The sequence below is a fragment of the Cladophialophora bantiana genome, assembly GCF_000835475.1.
Source record: "Cladophialophora bantiana CBS 173.52 unplaced genomic scaffold supercont1.1, whole genome shotgun sequence".
Lineage (NCBI taxonomy): Eukaryota > Fungi > Ascomycota > Eurotiomycetes > Chaetothyriales > Herpotrichiellaceae > Cladophialophora > Cladophialophora bantiana.
The window spans coordinates 813,366-828,173 of record NW_015971575.1 but is presented as its reverse complement, the minus strand read 5'-3'; the positions used below and the strand labels follow the sequence as shown (position 1 = coordinate 828,173).

Below are 14,808 nucleotides of genomic sequence, written 5' to 3'. Positions count from 1 at the left end.
GTTCTGCAGATACTGGATTTTGGTAGCGGATGGCCGTGGTAGATGTTGTTCGCCTGCGCCAGTCGAGCTTGGAGGTTGCCAAAAGTCCCCGCCAAACGACGCGTTGAAGAGACCAGGCTCGCAGGGACGCGCCGTACGCGGTGGAACCGATGACTAAGCCGCCAAGGAACGCGCAGGCATGTGATTCAAGTTTCTCGGTTCGAAAAGTGACTTTCGTAAAATTGAAGGAAAGCGCCAGCTACCACGCGTCGCTTGCAAACCAGCATGGCCAAGGGTAAGAAGGGGAAAACCGCTGAACAAAAAGCCCGCACCGCAGCGAAGCAATCGAAGAAAGCCGCAAAAGGAGAGAAAAAGAAAACTGCTAAAGCAGCGGCTCTGAATGTTGACTCGGATGGCGACGACAACGGTGACCTTGACGCCATCTTAGCTGCCTATGCCGAGGAGCAAGCCAAGTATCTCAAGGTCACAGAGCAGCCCTGTGATCCGCCTGGTCCGAGGTCGTCCAGTACAATAGTTGCCTCGCCATCCAACAGGAACGAGTTGTTCATATTCGGCGGCGAGTATCATGATGGGAGTACTGCCTCATTTTACAATGACCTATTCGTATACCTCATCGATAAAGGTGAGTGGCACCAGATAGTCTCAGGAAACAGTCCTTTACCGCGAAGTGGGCATGCAGCCTGCCGGGGCGGGAATACTGGTGGGATATACGTTTCAGGAGGTGAATTTTCCTCGCCGAAACAAAATCAATTCTACCATTATCACGATTTCTGGCATTTGGACACTGAATCGAGGGAGTGGACCAAACTCGAACCGAGGGCGAAAGGCAAAAGCCCACCGGCTAGAAGCGGACACCGAATGACATACTTCAAGAACTATATTGTTCTCTTCGGCGGCTTTCAGGATACGTCGCAGCAGACGAGGTACTTGAATGACACGTGGATATATGACTGCAAGGAGAATACATGGCATGAAATGAAACTACCGCCAGCAGCCCAGAGACCTGAACCTCGCTCCTCATTCAGCTTTCTGCCCCACGAGTCCGGCGCTGTTTTGTATGGAGGATACTCCCGTATAAAGACGACATCCGCAAGTGCTGGTGGTGGAGGAAAGCAGGTGGGTAAAGGGAACGGGGCTTCGGGCTCAGTGCGCAATATCCTCAAGCCGCTCGTGCACCAAGACACCTGGTTTCTCCGCATCACTCCTCCAGACTCAGAAGCCTCGAGCGGTACCCCTCCATCACTCCGTTGGGAACGGCGGAAGCGGCCGGCCAACGCGCCCAATCCGCCGCGCGCTGGTGTAACGATGTCCTCACACAAAGGACGCGGTGTCATGTTTGGAGGCGTGCACGATGTCGAAGACAGCGAGGAAGGTATCGACAGCGAGTTCTTCAACGAGATGTTCATCTGGAACATTGATCGAAATCGATTTTTTCCGCTTTCGTTGAGACGACCAAAAGCCGGAGGGGCCAAGAAGCAAATCCAAGCCGCAACGCGGGGAGGTCGTGATAGGGGCAAAGCAGATGAGGAAGAACTACTCCGCAACCTCGCAGCTCTCGAGACGAAGGGCTCAATATCGGCCGCCGAGGACATCGACATCAATGTGACGGACCAGGAAGAACCTGAGCCTGAGGTCCCAAAAATGCTATATCCTGTTCGATTCGAAATGCCCCATCCTCGTTTCAACGCGCAGCTTACTGTGCAGGACGACATACTGTACATGTTTGGGGGCACGTTCGAGAAGAAGGACGTGGAGATCACTTTCTCAGACCTCTACGCCGTTGACCTGAGCAAGCTTGACGGCGTGAAAGAGTTGCACTACGTTGAACCCGTCAACTGGAACGTGCCCAGTCAAGAGAGCGATGAAGAGATGGACGAAGACGACGACGAAGGAGAAGAAGAGGACGACGACGACGAAGACATGGACATGGACATGGACGAAGTCGAGAGCAAAGTAGAGGACACCATGTCCATCTTCAGCTCACCCTCAATGTCCACTGCCCCTACAACGCCCCTGTTCCGCGCCACGGAACTCGAAACCGAACCAGAGACCCTCGCCTCGCAGGACTCTCGCCCCTTCCCACGCCCCTTCGAATCGCTCCGAGACTTCTACGCCCGCACCTCGGAAGACTGGCAGCGGATCCTCATCGAGAAACAATCGTACGGCGGCAAGGCTGAGATGGCGGCGTTGGCGGCTGAGCAGACGATCAAGGGGTTGAGGAAGAAGGCCTTTGAGCAGGCCGAGGAGAGGTGGTGGGATTGTCGTGAGGAAGTCGGAAGATTGGAGGATGAGCAAGAAGAGGCGGGGATCGGTGAGATTGTGAGCATGGAGGGACGGGGAGCTGAAGGAGGCGTGGGCAGGAGACGCTAAGAACGAGCATACGCCTCTCAATATAATATCTACGATAAGCACGCGTTGGATAAACCCCCGTTGATGAGAGCGAGGTGTCGATGGAAAACAAATTGATATCTATTCCACTTTTCCTTTCCCCCTTAATCGATCCTTAGCTCGTACAACCATTCCTTGTACCATCCCCCTTACCCTCTTCATGAAGCCCTGTAATTTCCCTTCTCCAACCTCATCAGCACCAACAAACCTCCTCACCAATAAGTTATAGATGCTGCCAAACGCCAACGCCATGACCGTACTTGTCAATATGATCACGTTGTATGGCATTGAAAAGTCCGGCGTCGGCAACGGCAACAGCAAGCTGGTCGTCCGAATATACACATCCCTTGCATTTCCTGTGACCGGATCAGCGAGCTGTGGCGAGAGGATGCGGATGACCGCAGGGGGGATGTTGAATCCACGATTCGCGTCAGGCGGATATTCTGTATAGCGAAGGATGGATTTTTCAAAGGCGTATGTTAGTGAGACAGTGGTGAGGGGCGGGACAGTAAGGAGGAGTTCGAGTTGCGTGCCACGATGTCGGTCGATTGCGGGCCGGTAATACATGTCCATAATTATCTTTTCTCCCTCGAGTCTGGAAGTGTCGAAAGGCGTTGAGGACGAATGGGTGATTTGAGCGTTGAGGGTGTGCATGTACGGGCGCATGAACCAGGGCAGGCTCTCGAAATAGACGAATTGAACGGAGTCGGTCGAGGATGGGTTTGTAAAGATGGTGCGCATGCCTCCGTGTGCTGCGCCGTGGCCGGTCATGGTCCTTTCTGCTCGAAGAAGCTCATGGCCCAGATCGTGTTTTTTGGTAGTAGATTGCTGTCGGGGCACTTCGAGATCGAATTCTTCGAACGGCATTATCGAATAACACCTTGATTCGCTGGGGCCTGGCTCGGATTTGACCTCAAACCCGCTATGGCTGACTAACACCATTCGATCGTGCGGCACGTTCAGGCACACAGGTTTTGAATCAGGACCCTCGTCGTCTGCTAGAGGACATGTCCCAGCCAAAGTCCTTCCAAAGACATCCTTGAGAGACCACGGCATTTCATCCACCATGTCGCGAGGATAACAAGTATCATGCGAATGATAAGGCTTGGACTCATCGCAGACAAGCTGTTCTGGAGGTATCGGTCTGGGGATAGGATTATCTCGCGGCCGCTTGGATCGTTCAATGTCAAGGACAATGTCAATGGTCTGGCTGATCTCCATTTGGCACTCGCCAACCCCAGGAGAGCACTTCGGCCGAACATCAATAGCCATGCTCTGCCATGAAGCGTCGAAAACCTTATGTCCATCCAGAAGGCTTGATATCCCCGCCTTGCCTTTGCACGGCAGGAGTTTCAGGAAGGGGGTCAAATTCTCTGTGCACACTACTTCTCCCGGAAGTACCCCATGCAAGAAATGAAGATTCTGGCTGATGGTCTGGAATCTCCCTGAAGGCTGGAAGGACAAGGCAGGTTTAGTGGTCCTTGTTGAATCGATGAAATTCAACGAGGCGCAGAACAAGCCAGAGAGTGATTGTGTCAAGGTTGTCCACTTTGCAAACGCTTCTTCTTCCGAGTCTGCCTCTATCCATGCCCATAACTCCACTCCGGTGCCACCCTCTTTTGTGCCGTCCCATGGACGCGCTCCCCAAGTCTCTGCGTCCCATCGTCCTGTGGTAAACCTCAGATGTAGTTCTTGCGTGTCTGCATGCCTCAACGCTTGGCCTAGAGAGCGGGGGAAGTATCTGAAATTCTGGGCTTCATAGTCCGCGGCACTTTCATTGCTGCGGAAGTCGAACGAGGCAAGAAGGGAACCGAGGGGTAAAGGGGTCAGAGTCAATCGCTCGTAGTAATCTGAGGCGGTAACGCTCAAGGCCAGAAGCGCAGAGATGAGGAGAAGAAACAGAGACCGGGACATGCCGGCATCGCTATAAGCAATATGTCATTCCGTTTGTGCTGAGATACATTGACGACAAGTCAAGCGCAAGAGAGGACACTGATTCGTGAATCCGTGTGGAAAGTGGTTGCGAGAATTCTACCGCAGTTCAGCCGATTCCTCCACCACTTCTTTCTCTCCATTTGCGGACTTGGAATTCGCGAGCAAGCACTTGCTACAGAACACGACCGGATGACCAGACGACCAGACGACCAGACGAATACGATTCTATCCCACGAAACTCCAAGCGTGTAAAAACCAGGAAAATTTAGAGAGTCCCTCCAAATCCCGGATCTCCCTCACCATGGCCGCTGAGCAGCGCAAGCTGCTTGAGCAGCTCATGGGCGACCAGTTCATGGGAATGGGCTCTTCCTCCTCCAAATCCGCAAACCTCACTCTCAATTCGCCCAATGTTTGCCGTTCATACCTGGTTGGAACATGCCCTCACGACCTCTTCACAAACACAAAGCAAGACCTAGGTCCTTGCCCCAAGGCCCACCCGGAGAACCTGAAGATGGAATACGACGCCCTCCCCCAGGCAGAGAAACAAAAATACGGATTCGAATACGACTATATGCGAGATATGCAGAAATACATTGACGATTGCAATAGAAGGATCGACCAAGCGCAACGGCGGTTAGAGAAGACGCCAGATGAAATACGCCAGACAAATAATCTGCTCAAACTCATATCGGATCTCACCAAGACGATAAACACAGGCCTCCTCGAAGTCAATTGCCTCGCTGAAATGGGCTCGGTGAGTCTGGCCTGCACCGAATTCCACAAAGTTCGGACCGCCAAAATAGCAAAAGAACAAGCCGAGCGGGATCTGAAGTCGTTATCAGACACGTCAGGCCCATCGGGGCACCAGAAACTACAAGTCTGCGACGTCTGCGGCGCATATTTGTCCAGACTGGACAATGACAGGCGACTGGCTGACCATTTCTATGGAAAAATGCACCTAGGTTACGCGCAGATGAGGCGGACGCACGAGACGTTACAGAAAGAACTCAAAGGACGAGGACCACCGCCTGTGAGAACGCAGGAAGAGAATGCGAGCGGCAGTCCCACTGGGCCAAGAGGTTATGATGATGGCGGATATGGGGACGGTGGTGGATGGGGCAGAGGTGGAGGAGGATATGGTCGAGGAGGAGGAGGGGGCGGCGGCTACGGGAGGGGCGGCGGAGCATATCGCGGACGAGGGAGGGGCCGGTGGTAGAAACACCGCTCCTCTCCTCCTCCCGTCGACGACGTGCCTTCTGGATTCGTGGTCATGAAACATCATTGCGACGCATAGCGGAATGGGAACCTTGGGATTGGAGATCGAGGCGGCAAAAACATGGTCTCGGCGGGGGTTAGGAATCATAGCTAGCTTATCACTTTGCTCTCTGTCCACCCGATACCACCGCATAATCTGTTTGCGTTGGGAAAGTAGCGGGGCAAGGGAGCAGGACAAGTCAGGACGAGACGAGAGGAAACAAGGGGAAACGCTTCACCACAAAAGAGCACCGAGATACCCCTGAAATGCATTGTGTAATAGTACAACAGTTACGAGGTATCGGGGACACGCTTTGGGATACGCGATGGACCGTATATTGCGATGCGCGACATGTTCCTCGACATTCTTAGAAATCTGACACTTCGTCTCCAAAGCACCGAGTCGAGGTACATTGCGTTCATTAATCTCCAACCAGCAACTACTAAAAGAAAAAGAAAGAGAACTGAAGATACCCAATACGCTGCCCTGGCTTATGGGATAGGTGTGTATACACGATATATGGCAAACATAGTAGTAGTGTGTGCTGTGGAGTGTAGTATGTAGTATGACAACCGACAACTGTACAACGGGACAGAGGCGACGGGCAACCCTCTGCTATCCTACCAGAAGTTCCGCGGCTTGTTCTCGTTTTCCGCATTGAGCTCGCTGGATTCCACTTGCTCGGCCCAGGTTCCTCCACCACCACTACCTCCTCCTCCTCCTCCTCCTCCTCCTCCGGCCAGGCCCGAGCCCGAGTCTGAGCCCGAGCCTGAGGCTTGTCCACCTGCCGAGTCCCAGCGCCTCGTACTCGGTTTGGGGGCGGTGGGATTTGGGGTCGTATTCATGTCCACACCGGGCTCTTTTTTCACAGAAGTATTGGAGCCAGGCAGAGAAGGGAAGTCGGATTCTACAGACCAGTCTGGCTGCAGCTGGTGAGCGTGGCCGTCGCCGTTATGGCCAAACCCGCTTCTTCTGGGACCGCCTCGACCTCTACCCCTTCCAGCACCGCCTCTGCCGCCTCTTCCCCTCCCTCGCCCCCGTCCCCGGTCCTCATGCCACTCATACATCTTCAGATCATCCTCTTCTCCTGGAGGGGGACCAGAATACCCTCTCCTCCCTCCTCTCCCATTGACCTGTTGCTCGTCCTTGTCCCGATCCCACTCCCGCCCTAATTGTCCTGCCATCTTCCTAAGCCGGTTCCTCTCCCTCTCCCCCTCCATGACTCTCCTGTCTTTTATATCCCTCTCCCTCCTCTCCCTCGCTTGTCTTTCTCGCTCTTCAAAGTTTGCGGCGTCCGCTTGGGCCCTCGCGTGGGCGGCAGCAAGCGACTGCGACCGTTCCTTTGCAGCGGCAAGTTTGGCCGTGAGTTCTTCGTCCGAGAGTTTGGGAGGGCGGATCCCGCCCGTAGAGAGACGGTCCCCGCGCACAGCGGGGGTACGGATAGCAGTGTTTGACGGGCCAGTGGGTATGCTGCTAGGAGCGACGGTGCTCGCTGATGTTGTTGAGTCTTCACCATGCGGCTGAGGTATTGGCTCAGAGGGTATGGTGCTTGTTTCCGAAATTTGTTGACCTCGTGACGCGGGTGGCCGCGTAGACTTCGAATCTCTGCCAGGCGGGCCAGCGTCTGCGCCTTTCACCGCCCACTTCGAGTCTTCCAGCCCAGTAGCAATCTTTCTACCCGCTTCTCCTTGCCCAGTTCCATGGACACCTCTGCCTCTCTGTCTCGATTTGGAGCCCGGGAGCGGGTGCTCGGTCGGGGTCGCTGGTTTCACTGGCGAGGGCTCAGACGCCGGTGAAGATTCAGCCCCGACAGGAGGATCGGGAATGGGAGTGGAAGCGGAGGAGGGTTCTAGCGAGACTTGCTCGAGCCGAGCTGTGACTTTCTCTGGAGAGGGCGGATTGTCAAAGGGGATGATTTCGTCGTCGAAGAGGTCGTCGTCCCCGCGGGACTGGGAGAAGTCTTCCATGGCTGACAATGAGCCGCAGGGCCAGAAAAGCAAGAGCGAGAATCAGTATATAAGAAATCGCTAATAGCAATAGTCCTTCGTCTCCAAGTATAATCTATAAAATCATCAGGAAAAGGCCTTCGAGACCAAATTGCATGCAAGTTATCAAATCGATCAACTACGAAAGAAAAAAAGTCCGGAAACTCAATTCTGGGCTACTCCGCATTTTCCGCTAAATAAAATACTGGGGAAATTGCCGAGCTCGCAAGGCTCGAGGACTCGAGGCTGAACAGATTCAGGAGAGTGAGCAGCGACGATGATGAAGGCTTTCAGCAGTTTAAGATTTTTCAATTCTATTGATCAATAACTTTGGCCCGCATGTTTCTAAATATTCACTTTTTTGGAGCCCGTACCCCATTGCATAATTGACCCGATCCTTCAACCCTAGCAGTCTATAACGATGATCAAAACGGTGGCAGCCAAAACGGATAGCCCCCATTCTTGACCCGAAAGACGCTCATCAAGAAGCTGTACATCCCGAAAATAACCGCTGCCCAAATTATGACTGCTGCTTGCTGGGTTTTGGGATCCTTAATCCGCGGCACTCGCAGAGCAAGATTGATCGTTGCGAAGGCAAGAAGCGCATCTGATGTTTGAGAAATATTAGCAAAGTTCCGTGTTGAAATCCACCTTCTTGACCGCGTGGGATCGGACGGCAGCTTACACATTGCAGCGACAATCTGTGTCTCCATCCCGTACTGATTCTGAAATCCACCTGCAAAGTAACTTATTCCACCACGCCCATTTCCAGCAACGTAGGGTACCCTGCGGATATGATTGAACATGTGTCCGCTGGTAAAGAGCAGGATCATGATCAAACTGATTCCGGCCCACAAATTGCGGTTCTGAATAATCGGCATCAGGTAGGGGTATGCCACTGTGATAAACGTAAACAGCCCCAAGGCTACGGTCAGAGAGGCGCCGATTCTTGCGTAATTGATGGGTCGGACGATTGGAGGATAGTCGCCGGCTGGGAGGTGTCGCAGGAGCCAGCTGTAGACGCCTTCTGCCGTTTGCGGACCGAGAAAATCGAGTCGGAGAGGTGAGCCATCGGGTTTGGCATGCTCACCCACCGTGGGAGGGAAGAAGAGGAGGACAGGAGCGGTTTGGAGTTGGAGCTGTATGAGACGTCTGGTCAGTGACGAGCTCTCATCATCAGAGACGTACTGCTATCAACAGACCTTCATGAAAACATTCCTGCCCTGATCAAAATCGATCGTGCTCAGAAGCAACCTCTTGTCCCCATTTCGATCTCCCTTTTGCCAGCTTCTCCCCAAAATGCTCCATTCCGGATCGAAATCTCGACAAATTCCACATGCATATTTTGCGTCTCGAGCGGTCAGGAGGACAGCGAGTGAATAGTCCCGCGGTGAGGCCGTCAGCTCATTGTAGCTTTTCTCGTCGAGTTCGAAAGGTGCGGATGAGACTTGTTTGGCGAAGTACGTGTCGAATTTGCTTGTCGTGGCAGCCTTCTTGGCGGAAACAGCAGCGGTCAGGGAAAGCGCTGTCAGCGCAAGCAGTCTGAAGATATGCATGGCTTTGCCCGTGCAGGATGATCAGGTCTCGATACAGAGAGTTGATAGTCTACAGACTGCGACAAGGTGTTCAATGGACCTGTTCGGCAAAGTTGCATCTTTGAGGGTCATCATCAGGCTGACTGCTCAGTCAGCAAAAGCGAGATACTTCCACTTCCCTCTTAAGTTGGAACTCAGCGCCACTCCGAATTTTTAGGCTCAAAAGTGATTTCGTGCTTCTCGCCAGAGAGAAAAGAGAGGATACGCCCAAGACGGAATTTCACTTAGATATTTTTTTCGTTGGTTAATTTGCAGCCTTGCCCAGGTTGCCTCCTACTCGGCTCGACCCAGGACCCCTTTATCCGACACCCCAACCTCAGCAATAGCCGCAGCCTTCAGTTTCTCAGTCTCTTGGAACCAAGACCTTTGCGCTTGTGGAGCGGAGGAGTCGAAGAGGAACGCGTTCAGAATCTGGACAGTATCGTCCCACGTGAGAAGTCTCATATCATGGACCTGACGGGCAAACTGCTCATGGAACCAGCCATCAAACAAGTCGCTGCTCAAAGCAGGCTGCTGCTCGCGTCCTTCATATCTAGCACCGACGTAGAAGGCCCAGAGCCTCGCATTCTTCCATTTCTTCCACGCAGGACTGTCTCTAGCCCGCTCGCTCTTTTCAAGCAGAGGTCGCAATGTTTCCAGTACGTTTCCTGCCCAAATATTCTTGCCGCAGATGTGGTTCTGGTGCAGAGCTCTTGAACACTTGACGGCACTAAGGGCCATGTACTGCTGAGCATAGTTATAGTCAAGTTCCGGCCCCGAGGCGAATTCCGAGAGCTCCTTAAATCTGCAGTAGCGGCTCACCAGCCTCCCCAGAGCAATGCACCATCTATATTGACCCCAGCCAACGTGCATCGAGGCCGATTTGGCAGGGAGGCCGTCAGACCATCTCCGTCGCCATCGTGTAAAAATCTCGCGACAGTCCTTGATGCAGGTCGACATCTCTTCCGAGTCAATTGTCGGATCGAGATGGCAGAAATCCAGCGGCGCGGGGACCAGGATAGGCTCAATAGCCCGCAGGAAGGGCTGGAAGGTCTTCGGCAGCCACTCGTAAACGTCAAAAGCGGGACGAACCAAGAGCTGTCAGGCCATGTTCATGTCTGCATACAGGAAGAAAAACAAAAGCTCGATCATGGTCAATCCTATCTCGTCGAACGTGTCGAAAAGGCCTCCGCCCTTCTCGAAGTGTTCGCCGACCAACTTGCTAAGCATGTGACCATGCATCTGTGCCGCTGCCACGTTCTCTGCGGCAATCTCAGCAGCCCAGATCATGAAGATATGCCATCATGTCCATGCATCGATTTTGGAAAGGCGGGCCAGTTTCTGCCGCAGAGCAGCGGTGCTTTTGGTACGACAGATCAACGATTTCTTTTTCAGGGACTGTCCCCGAGGAGTGTCGGATCCTGTACATATTGCGACGAGGTAAGCGTTGCTACCAATGAAAGCCAGAGCGGTGCCTTCATCCCGTAGCCCGGCAGAGCAGACACCCCAGTCTACTTTGGCGCGAGCACTTGCCAGACTATTCTTCGACTTGGGATCAAGCCGATACGCTCCAGGCACAAGGATATCTCGGTAGAAAGCCACGATGCTGTTCTCTTCTCCGGTAATGGGGATTGCGCCGGCTCCGAACGGGTCGGAGTTGCCTTTGTTGAGAATCATGATGGGAGATAAGACCTGGCCCCGTCGTCGAGCTTGCATAAGCATGAGACGTCTACCCTCGTCATTGCTGTCTGTAGTCTGCTCGGTTCTTGGTATGCCTTCAACCAAGGCGTCATTATGAGGCGGGCCAGTGCGGTACTTTCCCAACATCAGCCATCCTGGAAATAAGACAGAATCTATACTCACCGATGCGTCCTTCTGTTTGGGCCTTCCTGGGATCTTGGCAGAGGCACGCAAGGCCCTGGCTCTCTCCTGTCGCTCCCAGCTGCGATAGTTGTTCTGGATGTGTGAGAAGACGCGGCGTCGGTGTGGCAATGTCTTCATATTTTGGGCGTCGTAGTTGACCCACAAGATGGCTGGAGCTGTCATTGCGCCGCGAACACAGGTTCTGTATATAATGCTGGGTGAGATCTGATGCCAGCAATGGCTAGATCGAGTCAAAGACCAGAGTTTCCAGCGGAGAAAGGTCGCCTTCGGTGATAGAAGCGGGCATATCACTAGGCATTAAAGAACCCGCTTTATGTAAATACATACATACAACACTCCAGGGCCCTACTAGGTAGTTCTTCTTACTTTTCCGGGAAACTCCGCAGTGTTCCATTATTCCAGCAGCGACAAGATGGATTCACGCAGGATGACCGGCCGTGCATCTGCGAGGTTGTTGGCGCGGAGGCAAAACTGTACATCTGAATGGCCAGGCGGAGGGAAGGAATATGGCCGCTGCCGTTTCACAACTCGCTTAGCGAGGGACTGATGGTGCCGTCGAGCCGTTTGATTACTCAAGCTCTTACTCAAGTTGACCTTTTGCATCAGCCGTGGTCAATAGTCGACCTGGATTCTAGCGTCTGACGTTCTAGCGAGTTACCGGTCGACACAAGGTACGAAGTAAAGAGAAATTGTCGATCATCAGTGCCGGAGGGCGCCAACAAGGGGACAGACGTCGTGGATATATACTCGTCTGCCGAGCAGCTTCAACGTCATATTCAAGCATACACGATGTTGTCTGCTCAATACCTTGTCTTCAAACGCCTGTCTCTCATATAGTAGTCCTCCCTTACACTGCCTCGCCCGCCGCCCGCCTGATCGACCGCGCCATCTCTCTCGGCATGCTCATAAACGGTGAGTGACTGGCATCCATCGTCTCAACCCTCATCTGCGCCCCCGCCTTTTGAGCTCCCTCGACCATTCCTCTCTGCGCGTGGGGCGGGATCGCTTCGTCCTTCTCACACAGCAGATACGTGCTCGGTACGTACTTCCAGCCTGGGTCCGTGACTTTGGAAAAGAAGGCGCGGTAACTGTGCGGCTTCAGCATGGCCACGTATCTCTCCGGACTGTCGACGTCGTTGTAGAACGTCTCAATCGGCGTCGCGGGGCTGACGAGGTCTTCGGTATCGTTGATCTGGAACCAGGGCAATGGAGTCTGGTCCAAGGCGTCCATCAGGGATACACCCTCGGGAAGGGCGAATGCGCAGCAGAAGTAGATGTGCGACACCCCTCCCTTCTTGCCCTGCCTTTCGCGCGAGGCCTTGTCCAGACCTTTCACGGCTTCATTCCCGACTATACCGCCATAGGAATGCACGACAAGCAGGACATCCTTTTCCTGTTCTTCGATGAATGGTCTCATGGCTTGTTGAATGGCCTCGACGTCCGGTTGGAAGTCCCTGAGCGGTTCGGGTGAGCCAACCGAGGCGAGTTTGACACCTTTGGTCTCGTACCCGGCTGCCTCGAGCTCATCGACCACGAGATGGAATGTCTCGGGAACGTGCCACGCCCCGGGGACGAAAACGATAACGGGTTTGGACGACATTTTTCTGGCCCTTGAGGATTTCCTCTGCTGGTCCGGATAAATCGGAATAGTCTTTTGATCGCGAGAAAGGTGACTGATATGAATACGTGAGATGGCAAGTTTGCTTATCTCCACGAATCCAGCGATGGAGTGGATGTTTGTATATGTATATATAAGCTCTCCGTTTCAAGTCGTCATCCAGACATCTCTCAACCGAGAACTCGTATATGAGGCTCGCATTAGCTCACCCCCGCACTTCAGCCCCGAGAAAAGAAACTTCAAGAGTATGATGGGGCACAATGTTACAGTAGACTTGGCCTGAACAAGAACCAATAAAGCTGATATGGATACCCAAGGTAATATCTGGGCGTCCAGCCTGACAGAGACTAGGCCGAGGGGCCAAACATGACAGCCAGTCGGACCAGGGAATTATGCTTTCCACAAAAGATGCTGACTGTTGCCAACAAAGAGTAGCTAGCTTAGCGCAGCGGGGGAATATATATGCACAAGTCTCAACATATTCTCGAATCGGGCTATGAATTTTGCGTGGTTCTTTGTATCGGATTCTCCGCGGGTCTTCCGCCACGGTCCAAACATACAGTATGCTCGATGGGTATGGAAATGTGACAGGGAGCAATAGCGCCCTCTCCACTCCAAATGACTGCTTATTTAACTGACACGAGCTTCGTCGACAAGGGCAAGTGGCCCAACTAGTAGGAACATGAGGCCTGAGATATTTATCTTGCGTCCTTACATATGCTCCACTTCCATAGGTATGCTAGGATCGCCGGTGGCGTTCTTCTAATCACTCCTGTTGCCGAGGCTGCAAATAGACAGAATCAGGTCGACCTTCGAAATAATGAGTGACTTTTGGCATGTCTTGAGCGAGGAACAACAAAGAATTAACGTCTGGAGTTCCCGTTACTTGAATCCGGTGGCTCTTCCTTTCCAGAGCGTCTCTACCAGGGCGGGGGGAAGGAAGGGAATGGAAAGTTAGCGATTCGATTGATCAATTCCAACAGACATGGACTCTCGATACCTTGAATTGGATCGGCCAGAACGCACTATCCAGGGCAGACGTGCAAAGCGGGCTGATATGAACATCAAGGTTCGCCAAGTTGGCCCCGCGGACACCGTCTTGCGATGCCATCGTGCTCATGAGTCCGTCTCTAACTCTTCCACAGAGCGGAAGAGAAAATAAGTGGAAAATGTGAATTCCCGCTGTACAGCATATCTCCAGCCCAGTGCCCAACGAGGCCATTCACCACACTCACTTCTTCACAACGGCGATATACGCCACGGAGTAGAGGCCACCAGCTCCCCCTCCTTCGGGATCCCTCTTCCGCGCGATTCTCAACATCTCCTGTCCTAACTTACCCTTTTCCTCTTCGCTCCATCCCTCCACAGCCGCTGGGTAAGACCTCGCCACCATCTCGGGATCTCGAAGGAACGGCGCTACCACCGAATCCGTCCTTTTCTCCACGATCCTCACATTCTCGGCCTTGAATCCCGCATTGACAAGAACGTTTCGCAAGGTTTCCTCTTTAGACCAGAGCTCCGCCCACGGGCTGTGCAAGCTCTTCAAATCGGGCCTTATGGTTTTCTGCGCGATGGCGACTGTATCCATCATCCTTCTTTCCTTCCATGCCGTGACGACAGCGGTACCGCCGACTTTCAACGTGCGGTAGATCTGATCCGCCCCTTTCTGCGGATCAGGGAGGAAAAAGATGCCAAAATTGGTGATGCTCAGATGAAAGGAGCCATCTGGGAATGTGAGGTCCTGGCTGTCCATGACGGAGATGTCAACGTTCTTCCATCCTTGCTGGGTGGCCTTATTCTGCATGAGTTTAGTGACAGACGGCACGAAGTCTGTCGCATGTATCATTTTTGGGTAAGTTCCTGTCTCGGAGGAAACATGCTGGAGGTATTCAGTCACCAGACCTGTGCCGCATGCATTGTCGTGGATTGTCATATCTGAGCGAGGGGTTTCAATGAGTGTCTGTAAGGTGTAGCGCGCAATGTCGCCCGTCATAAGGCCGATCAGATCGTCATATTTGGAAGAGAGTCGGTCGAAGTGACCTGAAGGGTTGAAATCGGCGATATCTGTCTTGTCCATGTCCGACTCGTTATTGCGCCCCCAAGTCCTGAGCTGGCACAATTTGGAGAAATCAGATTCAATCGATGTGAAAGTTGCAACCCAGTGGTTTT

General features: G+C 53.1%; 9 protein-coding genes across 9 annotated transcripts; 2 read left to right on the top strand and 7 right to left on the bottom strand.

Moving 5' to 3' along the window:
* Positions 1-264: 264 nt before the first annotated feature.
* On the top strand, positions 265-2,370 carry Z519_00302 (uncharacterized protein; the record flags this gene model as incomplete). The annotated part of the gene is made up of 1 exon (XM_016758061.1): positions 265-2,370. One exon carries the CDS (start codon positions 265-267, stop codon positions 2,368-2,370), a length of 2,106 nt encoding a protein of 701 aa, XP_016625310.1.
* Positions 2,371-2,469: 99 nt separating this feature from the next.
* Z519_00301 (uncharacterized protein) lies at positions 2,470-4,302 on the bottom strand (the record flags this gene model as incomplete). Its single annotated transcript, XM_016758060.1, has 1 exon — positions 2,470-4,302. One exon carries the CDS (start codon positions 4,300-4,302, stop codon positions 2,470-2,472), a length of 1,833 nt encoding a protein of 610 aa, XP_016625309.1.
* A 322-nt stretch (positions 4,303-4,624) lies between these two features.
* On the top strand, positions 4,625-5,539 carry Z519_00300 (uncharacterized protein; the record flags this gene model as incomplete). Its single annotated transcript, XM_016758059.1, has 1 exon — positions 4,625-5,539. The coding sequence occupies one exon, from the start codon at positions 4,625-4,627 to the stop codon at positions 5,537-5,539; it is 915 nt and encodes a 304-aa protein (XP_016625308.1).
* Positions 5,540-6,198: 659 nt separating this feature from the next.
* Positions 6,199-7,545, bottom strand: Z519_00299 (uncharacterized protein; the record flags this gene model as incomplete). The annotated part of the gene is made up of 1 exon (XM_016758058.1): positions 6,199-7,545. One exon carries the CDS (start codon positions 7,543-7,545, stop codon positions 6,199-6,201), a length of 1,347 nt encoding a protein of 448 aa, XP_016625307.1.
* Positions 7,546-7,988: 443 nt separating this feature from the next.
* Positions 7,989-9,119, bottom strand: Z519_00298 (uncharacterized protein; the record flags this gene model as incomplete). The annotated part of the gene is made up of 3 exons (XM_016758057.1): positions 7,989-8,170; positions 8,249-8,702; positions 8,766-9,119. The coding sequence occupies 3 exons, from the start codon at positions 9,117-9,119 to the stop codon at positions 7,989-7,991; spliced, it is 990 nt and encodes a 329-aa protein (XP_016625306.1).
* Positions 9,120-9,431: 312 nt separating this feature from the next.
* Positions 9,432-10,097, bottom strand: Z519_00297 (uncharacterized protein; the record flags this gene model as incomplete). The annotated part of the gene is made up of 1 exon (XM_016758056.1): positions 9,432-10,097. The coding sequence occupies one exon, from the start codon at positions 10,095-10,097 to the stop codon at positions 9,432-9,434; it is 666 nt and encodes a 221-aa protein (XP_016625305.1).
* A 342-nt stretch (positions 10,098-10,439) lies between these two features.
* On the bottom strand, positions 10,440-11,183 carry Z519_00296 (uncharacterized protein; the record flags this gene model as incomplete). The annotated part of the gene is made up of 2 exons (XM_016758055.1): positions 10,440-10,952; positions 11,001-11,183. The coding sequence occupies 2 exons, from the start codon at positions 11,181-11,183 to the stop codon at positions 10,440-10,442; spliced, it is 696 nt and encodes a 231-aa protein (XP_016625304.1).
* Positions 11,184-11,868: 685 nt separating this feature from the next.
* On the bottom strand, positions 11,869-12,621 carry Z519_00295 (uncharacterized protein; the record flags this gene model as incomplete). The annotated part of the gene is made up of 1 exon (XM_016758054.1): positions 11,869-12,621. The coding sequence occupies one exon, from the start codon at positions 12,619-12,621 to the stop codon at positions 11,869-11,871; it is 753 nt and encodes a 250-aa protein (XP_016625303.1).
* Positions 12,622-13,870: 1,249 nt separating this feature from the next.
* Z519_00294 (uncharacterized protein) lies at positions 13,871-14,716 on the bottom strand (the record flags this gene model as incomplete). Its single annotated transcript, XM_016758053.1, has 1 exon — positions 13,871-14,716. The coding sequence occupies one exon, from the start codon at positions 14,714-14,716 to the stop codon at positions 13,871-13,873; it is 846 nt and encodes a 281-aa protein (XP_016625302.1).
* Between the last annotated feature and the right edge of the window lie 92 nt (positions 14,717-14,808).